Source organism: Podarcis erhardii (genome assembly GCF_964252035.2).
Source record: "Podarcis erhardii genome assembly, chromosome: 6".
Lineage (NCBI taxonomy): Eukaryota > Metazoa > Chordata > Lepidosauria > Squamata > Lacertidae > Podarcis > Podarcis erhardii.
The window spans coordinates 49,094,603-49,113,596 of NC_138510.1; the positions used below are offsets into that span (position 1 = coordinate 49,094,603).

General features: G+C 44.2%; 1 protein-coding gene across 1 annotated transcript; it reads left to right on the forward strand.

Moving 5' to 3' along the window:
- Positions 1-1,247: 1,247 nt before the first annotated feature.
- Positions 1,248-18,773, forward strand: SYPL2 (synaptophysin like 2). Its single transcript, XM_081866431.1, is given in 8 exon segments — positions 1,248-1,510; positions 1,513-1,537; positions 1,539-1,563; positions 1,759-1,830; positions 6,518-6,642; positions 12,115-12,319; positions 13,247-13,438; positions 15,304-18,773. Coding segments are annotated over 8 exon segments (792 nt in total). The 5' UTR covers positions 1,248-1,491; the 3' UTR covers positions 15,433-18,773.
- Positions 18,774-18,994: the final 221 nt, after the last annotated feature.

Here is an 18,994-nt window from a genome sequence, read left to right on the forward strand (position 1 = left end):
GAGGGGCATGTAGAGGGAGGAGAAGGAAAGGAATTTCCCTTGCATAAGCTGGAGTAAGGCGTGTTGTTTTTCCTGCAACAGACAAACATGTCTACTCTACTGGAATTTCTGTATTGCAGAGGATTGTATCGAATGTTAGTCATACTCATGAGCAGAACCACTGTAATGAATGGACATGATGAACTTAGGCACAGTAATTTTAGTCGGTCTACTCCAAGTAACACTTACTTGAATGCAACCCATTTTCCTAGCATTTTTGTTCCTGGTGAATATGAAATACTTCCTCTAGTTAGGCACGTTTGTTGCTATTATGACTGTAGTCAGCCCCACACCACCAGCCTTCATAAATAACATTAAAGGAAGAAGGGAGTAGGATGAATCCACTGGGGACGAGGAATGTACAGATTCATTCTGGTAGAGAGCTGTGCAAGAATATCAAACACCCCCAAGTCCAGCCTTCTTCCATTTGAATCTTATTGGTCTGGGGGCACGGGAACACAATCCAACTAAATATTTATATCTGATAAGCAACAAGGAGCGCTGACTCCTTGGTTTGCATAAAAGTGAACAAGACAGACAACAGGAAGCCAAGGGTGGGAGCAAGTCACCTACATGGTTTCCTCCCCATCAAACAGTTGTGTGTTTTGAAAACAAAATTTCTTACTGAATTTTGTTAAGCAAACAGCAGCAGTACAAGACGTTTGTTTAAAGGTCTGCTGCTTGGAGTTTAACATGCTTTTAGTTTAGTTTAGTTTAGTTTAGTTTAGTTTAGTTTAGTTTAGTTTAGTTTAGTTTAGTTTAGTTTAGTTTAGTAGATATTAGCCACCTTTTTCTCTTTATTAGTGCTACAGCTCAACTGAAACAACCAGGCTTTCAAAACTTCATCAAAGTTTGGTGGTCTTTCTGTGCCCGCACTGAGGCAGCGATCCTAACCCCTCGTTACCTAAAGCACTGATTCAGCACGGACTGATTTTACTAGAGCTGGAAGGGCCCACAGGGTCATCTAGTCCAGCCCCCTATGCAGGGCTTACACCTGCACAAATATGGCTAGGATTGCGCTGTCAGTCCAGAAGCCCCACTGGCACGTCCCAACCCTCGAGACGAGCGAGGCCGCTTAAGAAAGACTTAAGAGCAGGTCCGGATCGCCTTCGCCGCCCGTCCCTTCGAGGGGGAAGGCGGAGCCGCCAGGCAAGAGGATCCGCCTACAGCCGCGGGGGGGGGGGGGAGGCGCCAAGCTCCATGTGCGCCCGCCGCCGCGTGACGCGCTCCCTCTCCCCCCCCCACCCGCGCCTCCACTTGCGAGTTTGACAGGACTTTCGACGGGGCTTTTTTCCCCGCAGCTCCGCGGAGGAGGGAGCAGCAGCAGCAGCAGCAGCCCCGGCTCCCCTCGCCTGGACCACTCCTCCGTCCGCGCGGCGGAGAAGCAAGGAAGCCGCGCTCCCCGCAGCCACTGCCGTGCAGACGACCAGCAGCAGCAGCTCCTCGCCGAGAATGTCGGAGCCCAGAGCCCAGAGGGGGGCGGCGGCGGCGGCGGCGGCGGACAAGGAGTCCCAGAGCCCGGTGGTAGGGCGCCCTTTCTTGGCTACTTTCTCTCCCCGTCGCTCTTCCGTTCTCTCCCTCCCCCGCATTGTTCTCTCTCCTCTTTCCGACGCCCCTTCCCCTCCTCCTCTTCTTTGGGCTTTCCCTCCTGGCTGACCTGAACTCCCTGCCCTTGTTTCTCCCTCCTCCCCTCCCCCCTTTTTTTGCTTCCCTCGCCAGGCCCAGCTGCTCTTGGGGCTGCGTTGGGGCCGCTTGGAGGAGCCCCTGGGATTCATCAAGGTGCTGGAGTGGGTAAGTTCGGCCTCCCGTGCAACTTTTTTTGGGGGGGTGGGGGGTGGGGGTGCGAGTGAGAGGAAGGTGACGCTGCCGTCCAGCAAACGCGCTGAGAGACCAGGCCCTTGGAGATCAGGGGGAGTTGAAGAAAGGGGGCGTCGGTTCTCCGGCGGTGGGTTCTCCCACCTGCGAGCCGACTTTCTGGCTGCGAGCCGGAGGCGGCGTGCAGGGGCAGACTTAGGAGGGAGGGCGGGAGGGAGACGCCCGAGTGCCTGCCCTCTAAGGCAGCCCTTCTATGTGCAAGGAGTCTGGATTCGTGGACTGGGGTATGCATGGGAGCTGGCGTTAGCAGCGCTCACATTTCACTCGGGCGGGTTTAACCTTTCTGGAGTTCTGATCCTGCACATACCGCGCCTTAACTTGTCCCTGAGCTCACGGATTCGCTCTCTGCTCAGGCTTCCCAAGGGGAGCTTAGAAGCCCTGGTCTTATTTAGTACCCAGTTTGGAGCCCAAGGGTTGGAGGGGCTCGGGGTATTTCCCTAGGATTAATGGGTGGCCAGGAAAATGCCCAAATTTCTGTCGCTGCAAGAATGAGAAATGAATGAGCCTTATTTAGAGCTAAATGTCTTATTGAAAAGGGAAGAGCCCGTGTTCTCACCTACAAGAAAAGAAAAGAAAACCTCTAAGATATGTACTTTTTCCTAAGTAGCTCCACAATACAGTTGTAACACATGGAACCTGCATTTACTTTCACTAAATGCACAAGTTGGCACAACATGACAGGTCTTTCAAGTGGATCCCACCCCCACCCCCTTTTGGCCAAAAGGAGATGGTATGACCGACTCTGAGGTTGCGGCGCTCATCTCGCTTTATATGACAGCTTCCGGGTCATGTGGTCAGCATGACTAAGCCGCTTCTGCCAAACCAGAGCAGCGCACGGAAACGCTGTTTACCTTCCCGCTGAAGTGGTACCTATTTATCTACTTGCACTTTGACGTGCTTTCGAGCTGCTAGGTTGGCAGGAGCAGGGACCAAGCAACGGGAGCTCACCCCCGCAGGGATTCAAACCGCCAACCTTCTGATCGGCAAGTGCTAGGCTCTGTGGTTTAACCCACAGCACCACCCGTGTCCCCACTCAACGGCTGACAATACTTAAATCAAAGGCAGAGGGTTGATAGTAACAAAACAGAAATGAGCTGGCATCCATTTCGTAAGAAAGTGCAGTCTTGGATAGGTTGAAGGTCAGTGTGGACCCATCATAAATACTGAAGAGCATAAGAGAACCTTTTCCAATCTGGTGTCCTCCATCTGCTTTGGACTTCAAGTCCCATCAGCTCCAACCAGCACAGTTCTGACTCTACAGGTGTTGTTATAGGACAGGGATGGGGGATATGTTGCCCTCCAGACAGAGCAGGCTCTGCTATTAGGCAGACTGAGGCACCTGCCTCAGCTGGCAGGAGCCACCAAGGCACCAGATGTGATGCTGGTATTGGCTGAAATTGAAAGAGATCTTACAGAGAGTGCAAGATCTTGTGCAATTTTGGCGAGATCTCACCCAAAATTGGTGCCAGTGCTGGCACCGCTTCTACACCAGTGGGAGGGCAGGCAGAGAAGCAACACCACTTCCAGCAGGTATGGCAGTGCCAAGGGCAGGCAGGGCAAGGCAACATTTCCTGTTTCTCCAGACTGTCCCCAGGTGTCACTGGACCACAACTCCCATCATCTCTGACAACTGGCCGAGTGGGTTGGGAGTGATGGGAGCTGGTGTCCAGTGATACCTGGTAGCTTCCCATACCTGCATCAGTGGGGACCTCATGAAAAAATTGGCCAGTTAAAACAGTGGATCATGGGAACAATGCAGCATCAAAGACTAATGACAACACAATGACTTGCTTTCTGTGAAGCAGTATTAGTGTTCATGCCTTCTCCGATGTGCCTACTTGGTTATTTCTGTGTGCACCTCGATTTTTGTGAATATGGCTCTTCTCCCTATAAGCAACAGATTACATTTCACATTCCATTATGTTGTCTGGCCAACTCTATAGCTCACTAAGTCTCTATCGCCTACCTGCCTCTTTGTGGGGGGGAAAATGGTGGTATAAATCAGTCTTAAGAGGTTTTCATTTTGGGGCATAGGCCAAAAACGTATGTGACTTAAAAAGAGAGAGGCATCCATTGATGGCTCCCCCCCCCTTAAAAAAAAAAGAGTAAGGGAAGCACTAGACTTGAGATCTTAAAATGGGTTTTGGATTCTTTGAATGGAATAAATAGCCTTAGTAGCATCCAATTATGCGGCTTGGATAATAATACAAATAGTTCCTGAAGGAGCATGGTATAATTAAATAAGTAGTTCTCCTGTGCTGTGTTAGGATCTCTTTTTGCATGTCCTCCCCCCACCCCCAATGAGTGTGGAAGCATCTGTGCATGGCTTGATCAGGCCATCTGTTGTGGTGATGGTACGGTGAAGATGGTGTTTTGCTCTATTGCAGCATTATCCATCCTATATAAAATCTTTTTCTTATGTGTCCTGCCAATTTATAGACCTGGAAAACAAAGGGCAGGATCTCAGTAGAAACAGGTCCCATATCCCTTAATGCCTTTGTTTTCAGTTCAGTCCCTTATTTCCTTCTATACTTTTTCCACATATTTGGCCCAAATTGGGTGTAGTTCAAATCTACACCAGTTCAGCATTTGGACTATTGCTGCTTACTTTGTTAACTTAAGTCAATTATGCTTGCAGCTTGGTCTTAGCTCCCCCTCCACCCCTGGAAATAATGGAAACAGTACTTCGATGAGTATTGTGGTGCTGTCATGAACTGCTGAATGAAAGTACATCTTAGATAGGATTATATAGTTCTGGAGGGAGGAGTCGGTTGATGTGACTGGCTAGTAAACAGACTGTAGGACAGGGGTCAGCAACCTTTTTCAGCCGTGGGTTGGTCCGCCGTCCCTCAGACCATGTAGTGGGCCAGACTATATTTTGAAAAAATAATAATAAACAAATTCCTATGCCCCACAAATAACCCCGAGATGCATTTTAAATAAAAGCACATATTCTACCCATGTAAAAACACCAGGCTGCCCCCCCCAATAACTCTGAGATGCACTTTAAATAAAAGGACACATTCTACTCATGTAAAAACACGCTGATTCCTGGACCGTCTGCGTGCCGGATTGAGAAGGCGATTGGGCCGCATCCGGCCCCCGGGCCTTAGGTTGCCTACCCCTGCTGAACGATGACGTTTTAGCTTGACGCTTCATTCAGTTTCTACCAGCGATGTAGGATGGCATAGTGATCACTTCCTGTAAGTGTCTCTGGCCCAAACTCACTAGACCAGGCCTCTTGGCTTTTCAGAAGGCAGGACAAGTGTAGAAACAGAGGTCATGGAAAATAGTTGCTCCCTTGTGGAATAATAATGCATTATTAATTTATTTTTATTTTTTATTTATGCTTCCATCATAGTCCGAAATATGAACAGCTGCAGCTCTGGCCCCCACCTCATTTGTTTGCAGATTTCACATAGGTTTCATTTTCCCTGCACTTGTATTTGGACGGCCGAGTTTTGAAGTTCTTCAGCTGTAGTGGTGCAACGAGTGACTAGCGCTAAAGCTATATCCCTTGCCTGCAAGTGCCTTTCATGTTTGAGCATTTAATTCTCAAGAATGCTATATGCAATGATTTTAGCAGCTTTGATCCTATCAACTGAGCTGTTGCTGGGCCTGTTGTCCACTGGTACCACCTAGGTGTCATAATGCAGCACCGATACACCAAAACAGGGGCAAGTGCTGATTCTTTTTGCTGTTGTTGTAATGCTGAAGCACCTTAAAAGGCCTAATCTAGTTTTGTATGGGCCTGTGTCGGTATGTAGACATACTTGGGCCTAATAGCAAAACAAAATACTGATCTCGGTGCATGTATATTCTTGGTTGGCATGATACGCTAAACTGGAATAACCCTTAGAGAGATTTTAAGTTTCAGACTTCTGCTTTGTAATGCATTGGCATTTGCTTTTGAGCTGATTGCATTTAACTCTGGGTTAATGGTACTGATAATAAAAAACTATTAACACGTAGAGAACAACTGTTCTTTGGTATATAGTTTGGTGGTGAACTTGGACCAAATTACTTTTTAATTTTTATAAAAATTGACCTCTTTCAGTTGTTGTACCAGATAATTGTAGAAATTAATAAACTCCCAAGATTCATTTTCTTTAAACCAGTAAGTTCTACCTAAGAACCTTAGCACAACCTGGTTTTCTGCATAATCCAGCTTGACATTTATTTGTTACTGTCATTGTAGTGGAGAGGTACTTAGTACTGTGGAGGTTACTGATAACACACCCAGATGAGAAGTGTATTTTTTAAAAGAAAAAACCATATTTAACTATCTTGGGTTGTATTATATTAAAGATGAAAAGTTCAATGAAAAGTAATATGTTGTCTGTTTCTCCCCCCCCCCCCCATTAATTGGCTAGCTTTGCACATGGATTGCACATGGATTGTGGCATTTATCATTGTGGCTTGCATGTGAGCTGATCTTAATGTTTTGCAAGACAAGCCTGGATGATTGTGATTTTTTTAGGTCTTGGATAGTTCATAGTAGTTGATGCCAGATCTCTTGTCCTGCATGATGCCAGAGCCTGTGCCACTGTTTGCTACCAACTAGCACACATTTAGTTCTAAACTCCTTTGCTTTTTCCTCCAGCTCTTTGCCATATTTGCCTTTGGAGCCTGTGGTTCTTTCAGTGCAGAAACAGGGGCTACTGTGAAATGCAATGAGAGTCCTAAAGAGACAACTGCTATCACTGTGCAGTTTGGATATCCTTTCAGGTAAATGGGGGTCTTATTGAGTGTTGATTTAGGAGATACTATGTGGAGCTGGACATTGTAGCTAAATACACCATGGTGCTTATGATTCTGTTTCTAGCACCTCCTATTGCCTGTGTTTGGAAAAGCTTCCTGAAGAAATGAAACAGTTGCAAAATTTCTGCTTGTACTGGATAACCTCCAGAGTATCCCAACACTAAAATTCTGGGTTTTTAGGAAATGATTCAAAACATATTTGGGGGGGTAGAGAGAATTGTGTGGTTTATTGGGGTTAGGCATGCCAAGGGCTTAATAGGATTTTCCCCTAATTTACCTTGAACAACCGCCCCCAACGCAACACCTCAAACCAATTTTGTAAATTGCTTTGATTTCAGAACTGGTTTGCTCTGCAACATACAGGGGCACCAATATGGAAACACAGACACAAAGTCCCTCTTGGGGTGTATGCAACTAGTTTTATGGTTCTTCGGGTCCTTCCAATGTAAGGGGAACTCTGCTAGATCAAACCAAAAGACCATCTCGTGGGGCAATTCTGTTCACTCAGTCCCCAAGCAGGACACACACATAATTGCCCTTGTCTACTCATAACCCCCATTACCTGGTAATTAGAGGCATATTGCCTCTGATATTGGAAGTAGCATATAGCCATTGCTACTAGAAGCAACTGATAGCCTTATCCTCCATGAATTTGCCTAACCCTCTTTCAAAGCTATCTAAGTTGGTGACTCAGAGTTGGAAGGGCTACTTTGTACTAGATCTCCCACTAGACCTTTGGTTGTTCTAGATCTTCATTGCAGAAGCCTGCTGGCAGTGGCGTCGCTGCCACTTACCGGTAGGAATGAGATGGTGAGGTTGGGGTTGTGAGGACATACCAGGAGGAGCCCTGAATTGCTTCTTCTGGTTTGTCCACAAGCCATGACCTTGCTGCCTTTTCACCCCTGCCATTACATAGCAGCATTGCTCTTCCTCTGCCCCACCAGGCAAGCCACTCTTGGGTTCTGGTATTCTGAGAGAGGGAGAGAAATCTCTCTCTCTCTCGGCTTTTTCTACACCATGCTTAATTTTATACATCTCTATTGTGTGTCCTGCTCCCCGACCTTTTTCCTAAATTAAGCAACCCCCAATGTTGTAGGAATGTGCTCACAGAAGAATCGTTCTGCTAATGCGAAGTAACATATTTATTTAACCAATCAAAGCATTTACACACCACTCTTACAAACACTAAAATGCAGATTAATTAAAGCAACACATTTAGTAACAGCAAATAACAAATACAGTAAAAGCATCAGCAATGAAATAGAATATATATTTGCTTTAATATGGACTATAACTCACCCATTGTTTGGAAGCTAACAAAAGAAAGTAGTTACAGAATGCATCAGACCTGTTCCTTGCAAGTTCAAATATGACTTGTTTCTAAATATACTGTTTAAGAGAACCAGAGAAAGACACTGTTAGTTTTTCTGACATGTTCATCTATGTGAGCATCATAAGGTAAACAGACACTGCCATCAAGAAGATACTGTAGAACATAGTTCTGTTAATGGGAATATAAGGGAGAAAGCACCCTTAGATACATAGGGCTCAGCTTCTATCCACTTGTAAGAGACTGCCATACGCTTACCTATTTTATGTTCCCTTTTTGGACATAGGCTTTTGACAAAATCAGTTGTCAGCCATGTTAGCAGTGAAGAGAAATTCTTGTCACATTGCAAGATAAGTTAGAAAATGTGTTAATGTGCCATTTTTGGTGATCTGCAGAGAACCTCATGAGTGAACACTACTAATTGGGATGTTTTTGCTTCTAAGCAGTGAGTTTGTAGAATTGGGTCATTAGTTTAATATTTAACATAATTCCCTGTTGGGCATATCCTAATTTCCCCTAACTCATTGTTGTGTTTTGAATGTGGGCAGCCCCATTTCCCCAAGACACCAGAACATATCAGAGGAGTCCATCTGTCCCAGGCATTTCCCCTCAGGTAAAAAGGTAAAGGTAAAGGATCCCTGGATGGTTAACTCCAGTTGAATTCAACTATGGGGTGCAGCACTCATCTCCGCTTTTCAGGCTGAGGGAGCCGGCGTTTGTCCACAGACAGCTTTTCCAGGTCATGTGGCCAGCATGACTAAACTGCTTCTGGTGCACAAAACACACTGATGAGTGCCAGAGCACACAAAAACGGCATTTACCTTCCCACCACAGTAGTACCTCTCCATCTGCTTGTGCTGGTATGCTTTCAAACTGCTAGGTTGGCAAGAGCTTGGACAAAGCAATGGGAGCTCACTCCATCGTGCGGATTTGAACTGCTAACCTTATGACTAGCAAGCTCAAGAGGCTTGATGGTTTAAACCACAGTGCAACCAGTTCCCCTGTTTTCCCTCGTTAGGTGCCCTTTAAGGCAAGTATCACCTTTTCCCGCTTGTCCAAGCATAGCTATTTAAAATGGACAGGTTCCTGAGACTCCCTGGTTGCAGTCAATTTTGTAGCTGCAATGCCACCAAGGAGGAGATGAGGATGCTTTCTTCCCAACACACCAACACTTCTTGGATGATTACATTGGCCTTGGACTTCTGTTTCAGGTGGAGCTCTAGCCAGTGTTGTTTCAACTGTGTTTTGAGTTCCCCCTTCTTCCTTTTTTGTGTGTGTGGGTTTAAATGCATTATATTGTATTTCCACTGATACTGGGTTGATCGCTCAGGGCTGAAATGATAAGGAAGGAGCTTTCTAAGGGCATTACCACTGGAGAGTTTAATAAATGTTAAATGAATGGGTGCACCTGACACAATAAAATCTCTGCGCTAATAACTGCTGGGCAGAGGAATAGCAGATCAGAGTCTAGCAGGAATTTGTCTTCTGAACTAATCCAAAGCAAAACCCCCACACTGACTGTCATTTACACACACACACACCCCTTCAAAATCACTGCTGCAGGACCTAATTGTGCATAGGGAAAGCTGACTGGACAGTACTGTGCTTGTAAATTCTCAGTGCTCTGTGATTTGTTTTGGGAAGGAGGGTTATGCCCTTCAAAGCAGACTTAAAAGCTGCAACTGACTTGATGCATCTGTCATCTGTTGAGAGATATATAAGCATGTGAAATATGTTTTTAAAATTATTTTATTTATTAAATTTGTATACTGCCCTTCAGTTGTAGATCTGAGGGCGGTTCGCAGCATGAAAATACAGGATAAAAGCACAAAAGGCATAATAAAGACAAGATAGTAATGTACACAAACCAATAACCCCTCCCTTCCTTTTTACTGCTTGCTCTCCTCTTTCCCTTTCCACTATCTATGTTCTGCTAAGTCCTAGTTGACGTGGTGTTGGGGTTCAATGCCACTGCAAAAAAACAAGAGACTGGATGGGATTGTGGGGGGCATTCATAGGTCCTTTTGCCATGCCAAATCAGGAGATTACCTTTCTTGAAAAGTAAGAAGCTAGCAATACTAAATGATTTGTATGTTAGGGATCTACCACAAGACTTGTCAGATGAGTACAGACATGGCCAAAGTTAGAATGAAATCAATCTTACACTCAGTGTATGTAGGATATGAGCATGGTTCTATCTCTGCAACTTTGCTTCCCTGCCAACATCTGATAGCTATAAATAGAGGCAAGACTGTGAAGTCTATTGAGATGCCTTTGACAAGAAGAACAAATTGGGAGGAGTGGTAGTGGTTCTAACAGAGAAAACACAGAACGAAGTATCTGGTGAATAGTCTCTTGAAATAATGAATTGTGTTGTGTATGAGTTGAGAAGCACTTTAGATGAAGGAGGCTTTTGCTCTCATTCTCTGAGCTCTTCTTGCTGCTTGACTTCTAGATTATTATTTGTGTTTTAGTATATCACAGAACCCTGCTACCTTTTGGATGGGGGGGTTGGATTCACACCTGTTCTGTCATGACCATGCCTCCATTGCAGGGAGCCCTATATACCGGTACTTAGGTGTTGATGGTTAAATTACTATCTGGACAAGTCCTTAGATCCTTCTTAAACTACAACCTGTGAGCTTAACAATGTCTTTTCTAAGAGGTATGTTAAACATAAAAAGATAGTGATTAGACAGACTTGGAAACATTATTTTTTCTCTGTTTAAGCCCCGTGGTAAGTTTGCATTTTTCAGTGGAATCATAGCTGCCTTTTTCTACCCTCTAAATTATCAGATGATTTCTGTGGGCTCTTGCTTATTAAAATAAGCAGAATAGCTTCACATAACCTGCAAAACATTTGATCTGCTGCAGATAAGCAGATTGGCTTTATAGTTCTTGTCTGCAACGTGGAAACCTCCTGATTTTAATGTCAGTAAACACAGTTTTATGTTGGAAGCTGTTGCTGAGGGCTCAAGCTACAGAACGTCTGACTTCAGTGCCAGCCTGGTTCAAATGGCACATGTGGGAAAAGGCTAGAGGCTATTTATATAATGTAGAGAGCTGCTGGTGTTATACCACCCGATAGCAGCTAGATGGAGAACTGTAATAGCTCTTCTTAGTGACCAAAAATTACATCCAAACAGCTAATATGCGCTCCATGCGCTTGATATATTCGGTCTCTTTGAAGATGGGGTATGTATATTTGTACTACACTTGTACAAAGTCCCAGCCCAACCAATTTTCTCCATGAAATGAAAATTGCAATTCTGTGCATCAGCAAAGTCACTGCTTTGGAAAGCTGAGTCTTTGGAAAGCAGAAGGTGGAAAAAACTCTGATCCTGCAAAGTGGTAGCTGCCAGAACAGTCCCAGTAAGTTTCAAGACAGGAGGTGTCTTTCATAGATGTTTCCACCTTGTATCTGTTTTGGTAGGATGTTGGTTTAATACTTTTAGAGGAAACCTACAGAGTGTACCCCAAAGCTCAAGTATGTAATTAAAAACAGAGAGGTGCTACTTATCTTTCTTTCAAGGAAATGTCTTGTTCAAGTCATGTCAAAGCATCTCTACCACACATGTATCTTTTTAAAAGCTGTATCAGTACCCAAGAGGTTTGCTCCATCAGAGTAAGGGTGAAATGTACTATCGCAGCAAGCCATATAGAGAAGGCACCACCTGTCATCAGGCCTTACGATAAGTGTGTTCTGATTAGGATAAGCAAAGATGCAGATGTGGTTTTATTCCCCAATGAGAAGAGTGACATGATTCTATCATGGAAAGGCTGGAGCTAGGCTGTGGTTGTTGATTTGAGGTGTTTTTCCCCAGAGAGCTACAGGAACTTTGGAAAGGGGTTTGTTTGCTGTTTGGTGTGTGCATTCATCTCACTTTGATACACAGGTGCTGCAGGGTTTTGTTCTGCTTCAAAAACCTTGCACAATCTATTTGACCTGAAGTAAAGAGTAGGGCAAAATAAATCTCAACTACTTTTAACTCGCTTAAAAGCTATCATCTGTCTCAACCCTCACCCCTGTTTGTCAGAGGTAGCTCTGTACCAGATGTGCTAAGTCGTACCAAACATGTTTCTTTCTCTTTCCTTTTCATCCTGACCAGGTTGTACAAGGTTCCATTTGATATGCCAGACTGTATTGAAGGATCTACTGCTAAAAGGACGCTGCATCTCTTGGGAGACTTTTCAGCACCTGCTGAGTTCTTTGTGACCTTGGGTGTTTTTTCTTTCCTGTATACCATGGCAGCTCTGGCAGTCTATCTACGGTTTCACTCACTCTACAAAGAAAATAAGAAGCTTCCTTTTGCGGTAAGATTTCACTTTGGTCCTCTGCTCTTTGATGCAGGACCTAAACCCCGGAGAACCAGTGTCTAAAACGCTCCTTGGATAAGAGACACTTCTCTCCCTAAACACTGCTTCCCTAAACTCTCTAATTCAGTTTATCCTTGGGACAATCCAGAGGAGCAGCTCACACAACCATATTATGCACTGAGTGGATCTGGATGGTGCCTGATATACAGTGGTACCTCAGGTTATGTACTTAATTGGTTCCAGAGGTCTGTTCTTAACCTGAAAGTGTTCTTAACCTGAAGCACCACTTTAGCTAATGGGGCCTCCCGCTGCTGCTGCACCACCGGAGCATGATTTCTGTTCTCATCCTGAAGCAAAGTTCTTAACCTGAGGTACTATTTCTGGGTTAGCGGAGTCTGTAACCTGAAGCGTATGTAACCTGAAGCGTCTGTAACCCGAGGTACAAGTATTTTCCTGCAGTGCTGTAACATGACAAGCTGTGCCTTCTGGTATTCCTGCTTCTACCCAAGTATTTAATGTACAGGAACCTTTACCTTGGTCACCCCTCATTTTAGGGTGGAATCTTTGGCCTTCTTTAGTTGGAACAGCATTCCCGCCCCCCCTAAGTGGCACAAAGACTAGTTAAAAACTATCTAATGCTGTCATTAAACTCCTTCCCCTTGGGGTTGCATGGAGCCACTTGAATTGTGATGACCCCATATCGCTTGCAGATCCTTTCAGAGTGTTTTAGGTGGCTGTGGAAAAATTGGATGTGGCTATTTTGGCACATGTAGACCCACCATGTGAAGGGCCTGAGAGATGGAATGGGGCAATGGCCCAACATCGAGGGCCCTCAATGCTTGCATCTTTTGGGTGGAATAGGGAGGGCAGTCTCTTCTATGAGATGGAGCCATTGTGGTCTTCTCTGTTTTTTCCTCCCCCTAGGACTTCTGTGTGACCGTCTCATTTACCTTTTTCTGGCTAGTGGCATTTTCAGCTTGGGGCAAAGGTCTGTCAGATGTGAAAGGAGCTACGCGGCCTTCCAGTCTCATTGCTGCCATGTCAGTGTGTCAACTCAAAACTGCTGTATGCAATGCTGGGGCCACACCTTCTATGGGCCTGGCCAACATCTCTGTGGTAAGAGTTGTCTGGGGAGCAATATTGTGTGGTTGGGGGGGGGGGAATGGCAGAGCTTCAGCTGCATTGGAACCTATAGAGTGTAGCTCCACTGATTTTAATAGAGCTCGGTTAGTTTCATACACATTCATAACTTCATACATTCATACCCTTTGAGTAACTTAAAGCTACAAATAGTGATGTAGGTGCAGTTTTCAGCTTCCATTCTGTTCATAATGTATAATGACACAACAAACAACTACTAACTAATGGATCTTAACCTTTTTTTTAAAAAAAAAGGCAGTTGGTATATTTATTTCCCAAGTACATCTTTCAGAAGTCTTGCCCTTCTTGATGTGCACACCAATGAAGAACAGCCTGTCTGCATGTACTGAATATAAAGCTCCTGATTCTTTTTTAATTATGGGCATTTCACAGTTTTCTACAGCACTGGCAACAGTCTTGTCAAATCTGTACTTAAATAAGTACTAGTACAGCGGTTGCTGGTTTAAATTGCATATGTGATGGAGTACAGCAGTGCCTAAAATATATGCAACTTAGTGATGACCTAACTACAGATTTCAGCCCCTGAAGAGCAGACAAACAGACAGGGCATCTGTTCAAGGCCATTTTTTAATGGATTAATTGATTCTAAAATAACTATTGACCTCATTTGGTCCTTGCCTTCACAAATGTGGATGAGAATCACCAGTCACCACTGTTCACAAATACTTACTGAAAACTAGTGAAAATTTGACTTTTTATTCTTTGTTGATCAAAGTGATGAAGTAGACAAAAGAAAATTAAAGGGCATTAAGGAAGAACACGTGAGCATACTAAGTTTTTGCATGGGCCTTAAGATTTGCTTTGTATCTGCTTATAAAAACAATTAGGATCTGTTTTTGATTCTCTCTATCCACTTCAAACTGTCATTCGGGTTTTATGCTGCTCTGTATAAAATGGAGCTCTGTGTTCCCCATTCACTCTTATGGGAAATCTGAAAATGGCTATAAACTTTTTTCCCCTTTTTGCAGAAGCAGATGAAAGCACAGGAGCCCCTCCAGAGTGGATTAAGTCTACCAAACTGCAGGCCCAGGAGCCTTTATAGGGAAAGTAAAAGGGTTTCACTTTCCTGCATACGCCATACTAGGGCAATGCTTTTATAAGGCCAGCTAAAACACCAAAATCTAGTTATCTTTTGAGGGTGGGAGGTGATTTTGTCTCTTGTTCTTTCATACCTTAAAATAATGAAAAGGTGGCCAAATGGTGTATATTCTTGCTTGTACATTGATGAAAATGTTAGCATCTTCACACTGGCCAGCTTGGCTTTCCCAGTGCTTGTTTGTGTTAGGATGTTATGTCCTCCAATAGGAGGTAGAAGGTGAGGCTGTCCTTAATACTTCCTGCAGAGTGCTGAGGAGCTCCAGATTACTCCCCCCCCCCCCCGCCACAAACAGAGCAGCAGACGTGTGTGTGAAACAGAGTCTAACTTACTTTTTAAAAATCCACTGTTCTGCTTTAACAACAACAAAACCACCAAAAACATCCACAGCTCTTCAGTGCTCCAAGGTCAGCATTTAGACAAACTCGCTTCTTGCAAAGCCCAAGGACCCTAGAGTAGAGAAACATAGACAAACATAGGCATATAGGGCACTGAAAAACAGAGCAACATGAGGTTTTGTAACACACTGATCCAGCTTAGGGCATTTTATTGCTATCGCAGTTTGATTCCGAAAGGGTTAAAAGAGCTCCATATCAACCCAATTTGCCTCATTATTTGGCTCCAGCCCAGAGTGGTTGCACTCCTCTACAACATACAGTCTGCTCAGATAGCTCGGCTACAAGTGTTTCTACATTAACTCTGCACTTCTCTCTTTCTTTCTCAGCTGTTTGGTTTTGTCAACTTTATACTGTGGGCTGGAAACTGCTGGTTTGTTTTTAAAGAGACCCCTTGGCATGCTCAGACCACCAACAAGGAAAGCTCTGCTGAACAAGGAGCTGTTGATAAGCAATAAGGAACCTCTCTTCCTTCACTCCTGAAGCCTCCTCTTCCCCCACCAGGAACAGTGCCTTGTCTCATGGACATGCTCATCCCATTTCACAGCAGGGCAGGAAATACGCCTTCTCTGCCAATTGTTGCTGCTGTCCAATAGTCATACTGGCATCTCTCTCTCCTGACTATTCTGGAATGCCTTCCTCTGGCTGAAATCAGGGGGTCCTCTTGTGGTCCTAGATACACAAACTGTACATGGTTACAAAAAAAAAAACTCTTCTGCCTTCAGATTTTTTTTTTTACAAACATATATTATTGTGCATTGTAACATTGGCTACTACCAGTCCTAGGGTGTGTGGCATTGTTCCTTCCCATTTTGACCACTTTATAATGAGAAATGCAGGTAGATTTGGATAACAGCAAAGAGATAACCAAGGCATTAGTGCTACAGAACCTGGGACATCTAAGCACCTTTGAGAGTAAGTACACCTTCGACTCTGCAGCCATAATAGAAGCAGAAGCGGCAATATGCCACCTGGCTTAGCAACAAAATAAAGGAGAAATACAAAGGGAATATTTTTACTTTCATACAATTGAAGGAAGGAGTGTGTTGTGTTTCTCTCTGTTGCATAGTGGGGTATGAATGTGCTAAATATCTCTCTGCTTCTCTTAAATTCAGTTGGATGAAAGCTGGAGCTGCCGTTTGCCCACAGATGGGTTGTTCACTCTTGAGCAGCAAAGTTTGGGTGCCTTTATTTTTTTCCTCTCAGGTCATGCACAGATGTATACTATGTCCATATTGAGCCACAAGTGCTGACTCCCACCAGCATGAGCTGATCGGCAGCTTTTGGTCTCCATTTCCCTGTGTTTTTTTGTGTATAGTGGAGGCAAACCCTTCCTCACACAGAGGATGTAAACCCTGATTACCTGTTTCAGTGTCTTCTGAGGTCCTGTTCTATTTTTAAAATGCAAACTTTTAAATATGAAAACCTAGAGGAATTTTTCTCAGCTTCTAGGATAGTTTGATATAAAACTTGGGCCCAAGAGGCTTGGGGCATTCGTTTCTGGTTGACAAAGATGCAGGGGAAGGGTGGAATTCTGTACAACTTGTTGTTTTGTTGAGAATAGTGTGGTTAATGACCTTAGTTCTGGCCTCTGAACACTCTGGTAACAGGAACAGATGAGCTGTCAAGTTTGTGGTGTGGATTGTTTGTCAGTGAATTCATGTATGCCACTATCTCGGGCCAATGCCCATTTTAACTCCAGTGTGGCAGTAGGCAGCTGCTTGTAGATTTCTGATGGAGGCTTGAGGCATCCCAGGCCTCCAAGTGAAGATGAGAATCTTTAAGGAAGGTTCCAGTATCCCTGGATGTCCCTCTAGCAAATGATGGGACCACCAGTTTAGGACAGTATTAAATCTGACATTTTTTAATCATAGAAACTCTTTGTTATTGCGTATATGAAGCAGATACTTTCAGGTGAAGAGAGCTGTCATATTTTCTTCCCTCTCTTGATCATGCCGTTGACATAAACAAGGGACTGGAGCCTGGCCTGCCATTTACTCCAAACTCTACTAGTTGCCTATTTTCTAAAACTTATATGAATAAATAGAAAAGAAGCACCCCAAATCTTTAAATCCCTGTGCTTCCATGTGTCTAATATTGGATGGGGAAAACTAGTTTTTTGGGAGGTTGGGGTGCAGCCGGTTGCAGGGTGAGTTCTTCTATGCTGATTAAATCTTTCATATCAGACCTTGTTAGGTCTTTGACTTTCTCTTATTTCCTTATTCTCTTTCTCCTCCTTGTGCTGAGAGAGAGGAATTCTCTCCTGCAGAAGGAAAATGGTGCTTCATGAGGTGTGGGACCTCTACGCTAAGAAGACCCTCTTTGTACATTTTGTAATTTTCTTCTTCCCTAGTTTAATTATTGCCATTGCCCCAGCATTACAGAACAGCAGCCTTTATGGAATCCTTTGGCATGTCTGCAGTCAAGCCACAAAGACTGAAGCATACAATCATCCCTTGTGTTGCAGTGTCCAGATTTTCTTGCAGCATAAGGGCTGGTACAATACAAAAAGAAAGCTGACTAGCTAGTAGGAGGGCAGTTTTTCTCCAGTTTTCAGTCCAACTGTCTTTTAGGAGGACTTTTCCCAGTGATTCTTTTTTAAAAACCACTCACCGAACATCACCATTCACACCATGTTTCTGGCCACAAGCTACTACTCCATAATAGTAGGCTTAGGATTCAGCTTCTGGCATGGTAGTGTTTTCCATAACTGACCATTACAGCAAGTCCCAGAATCAGTCACTGTAGCCCTTGAGTGTACAAACAGATCAACCCTCCATATCTCCCCAAGTTGGGATACGTGTATCTTGTATCACATTTGTGTCTTATAGGGATATTTTCTAATTTCTTAAAGATTTGTCCAAGGTATAAATTGGCCAGCCAGTATAAATTGACATTGTGTGGTGCAAACCAGCTGAAGACCTGACCTTTGTGTCTAAGCCGTGGGCAAGGCCTAAAGAATGCTGCTTCAGACATGGGAAATATTCTATGTAGACGGATACTAGAAGCAGGAATAAAGGCCTCAGTAATAGTTCCAGGAAAAGAAATGGTAATTGTATACCATTGATCATGCAAATCACTTTCCACATGGCCCAAGTTCCTGTGAGTTTGTTTCTCTCTGTATTTATCTATAAATCTATGTATAAGAGAGATAATATATAGGGTAGCCTCGTAGCACTACATTTGGCACAGCACAGGAGAGGGCTGTTGGGAGCAGCTGAACAGACAGCAGGTGCAGGATATTTCACACCCTTGTGGGTTTTCTACTTTTTTTGGATACACCCGATGCATTGAAACCACAGTTATCCCGTATGACTAACTCTCTCAGACTCCTAGCTGCGTATTAGACATGACACATCCCTCCTCTGTGATGGAGCCCCCACAAAACAGACTTCAAGCAGATGACTGGGGACCAGCAGAACTTGTGATTGGAAGAAGGGGAAGGGTCAGTCTCAGCTTGTACTAGCTTTGCATTTTGTGGCCTATGATTCCCCCACACATTTGTTTTGAGTAGGGGTGAGAAAAGAGCAGGTGTGGAATCTGTACAAGAGCTCAGTGTGAGAAGTGGTGTGGTTAGTGATGCTCAATGAAGGGAATGCCAAAAATATACTCTGTCCTGTCCTGAAAATGCCACCATGTGGAGTAGAGACCAGCAGCCCTGGGCATGGTCTCCAAGTTCTCTCAATCATTTCCTCTTCTAGTGGCGGTATGTTGCATGTTTTTCTCCTTTCCTGATGATTGTTAGTATGGTTCTAATAAAGTGTCGAGAGAGTTTGCTCTGAGGGAGAGCTGACTTTGGGCTGGTTTTCTTTGTCCTTGCCTTCTGTTTCTACTTCGATCTCTTTTGCAGCCCGGTTCATAAAATACTGTTATCTCGTTGATTATTTATTGCTATGCTGGCTATCAGCTGCATGAAAGGTTTTTGGGAGCCCTCATTTCTTCTGCACCAACCGCAGGTGGCACTGTATACATTATACCAACATATGACATGGTCTGAAGGTGTAGGTCTGGGCATTGCCT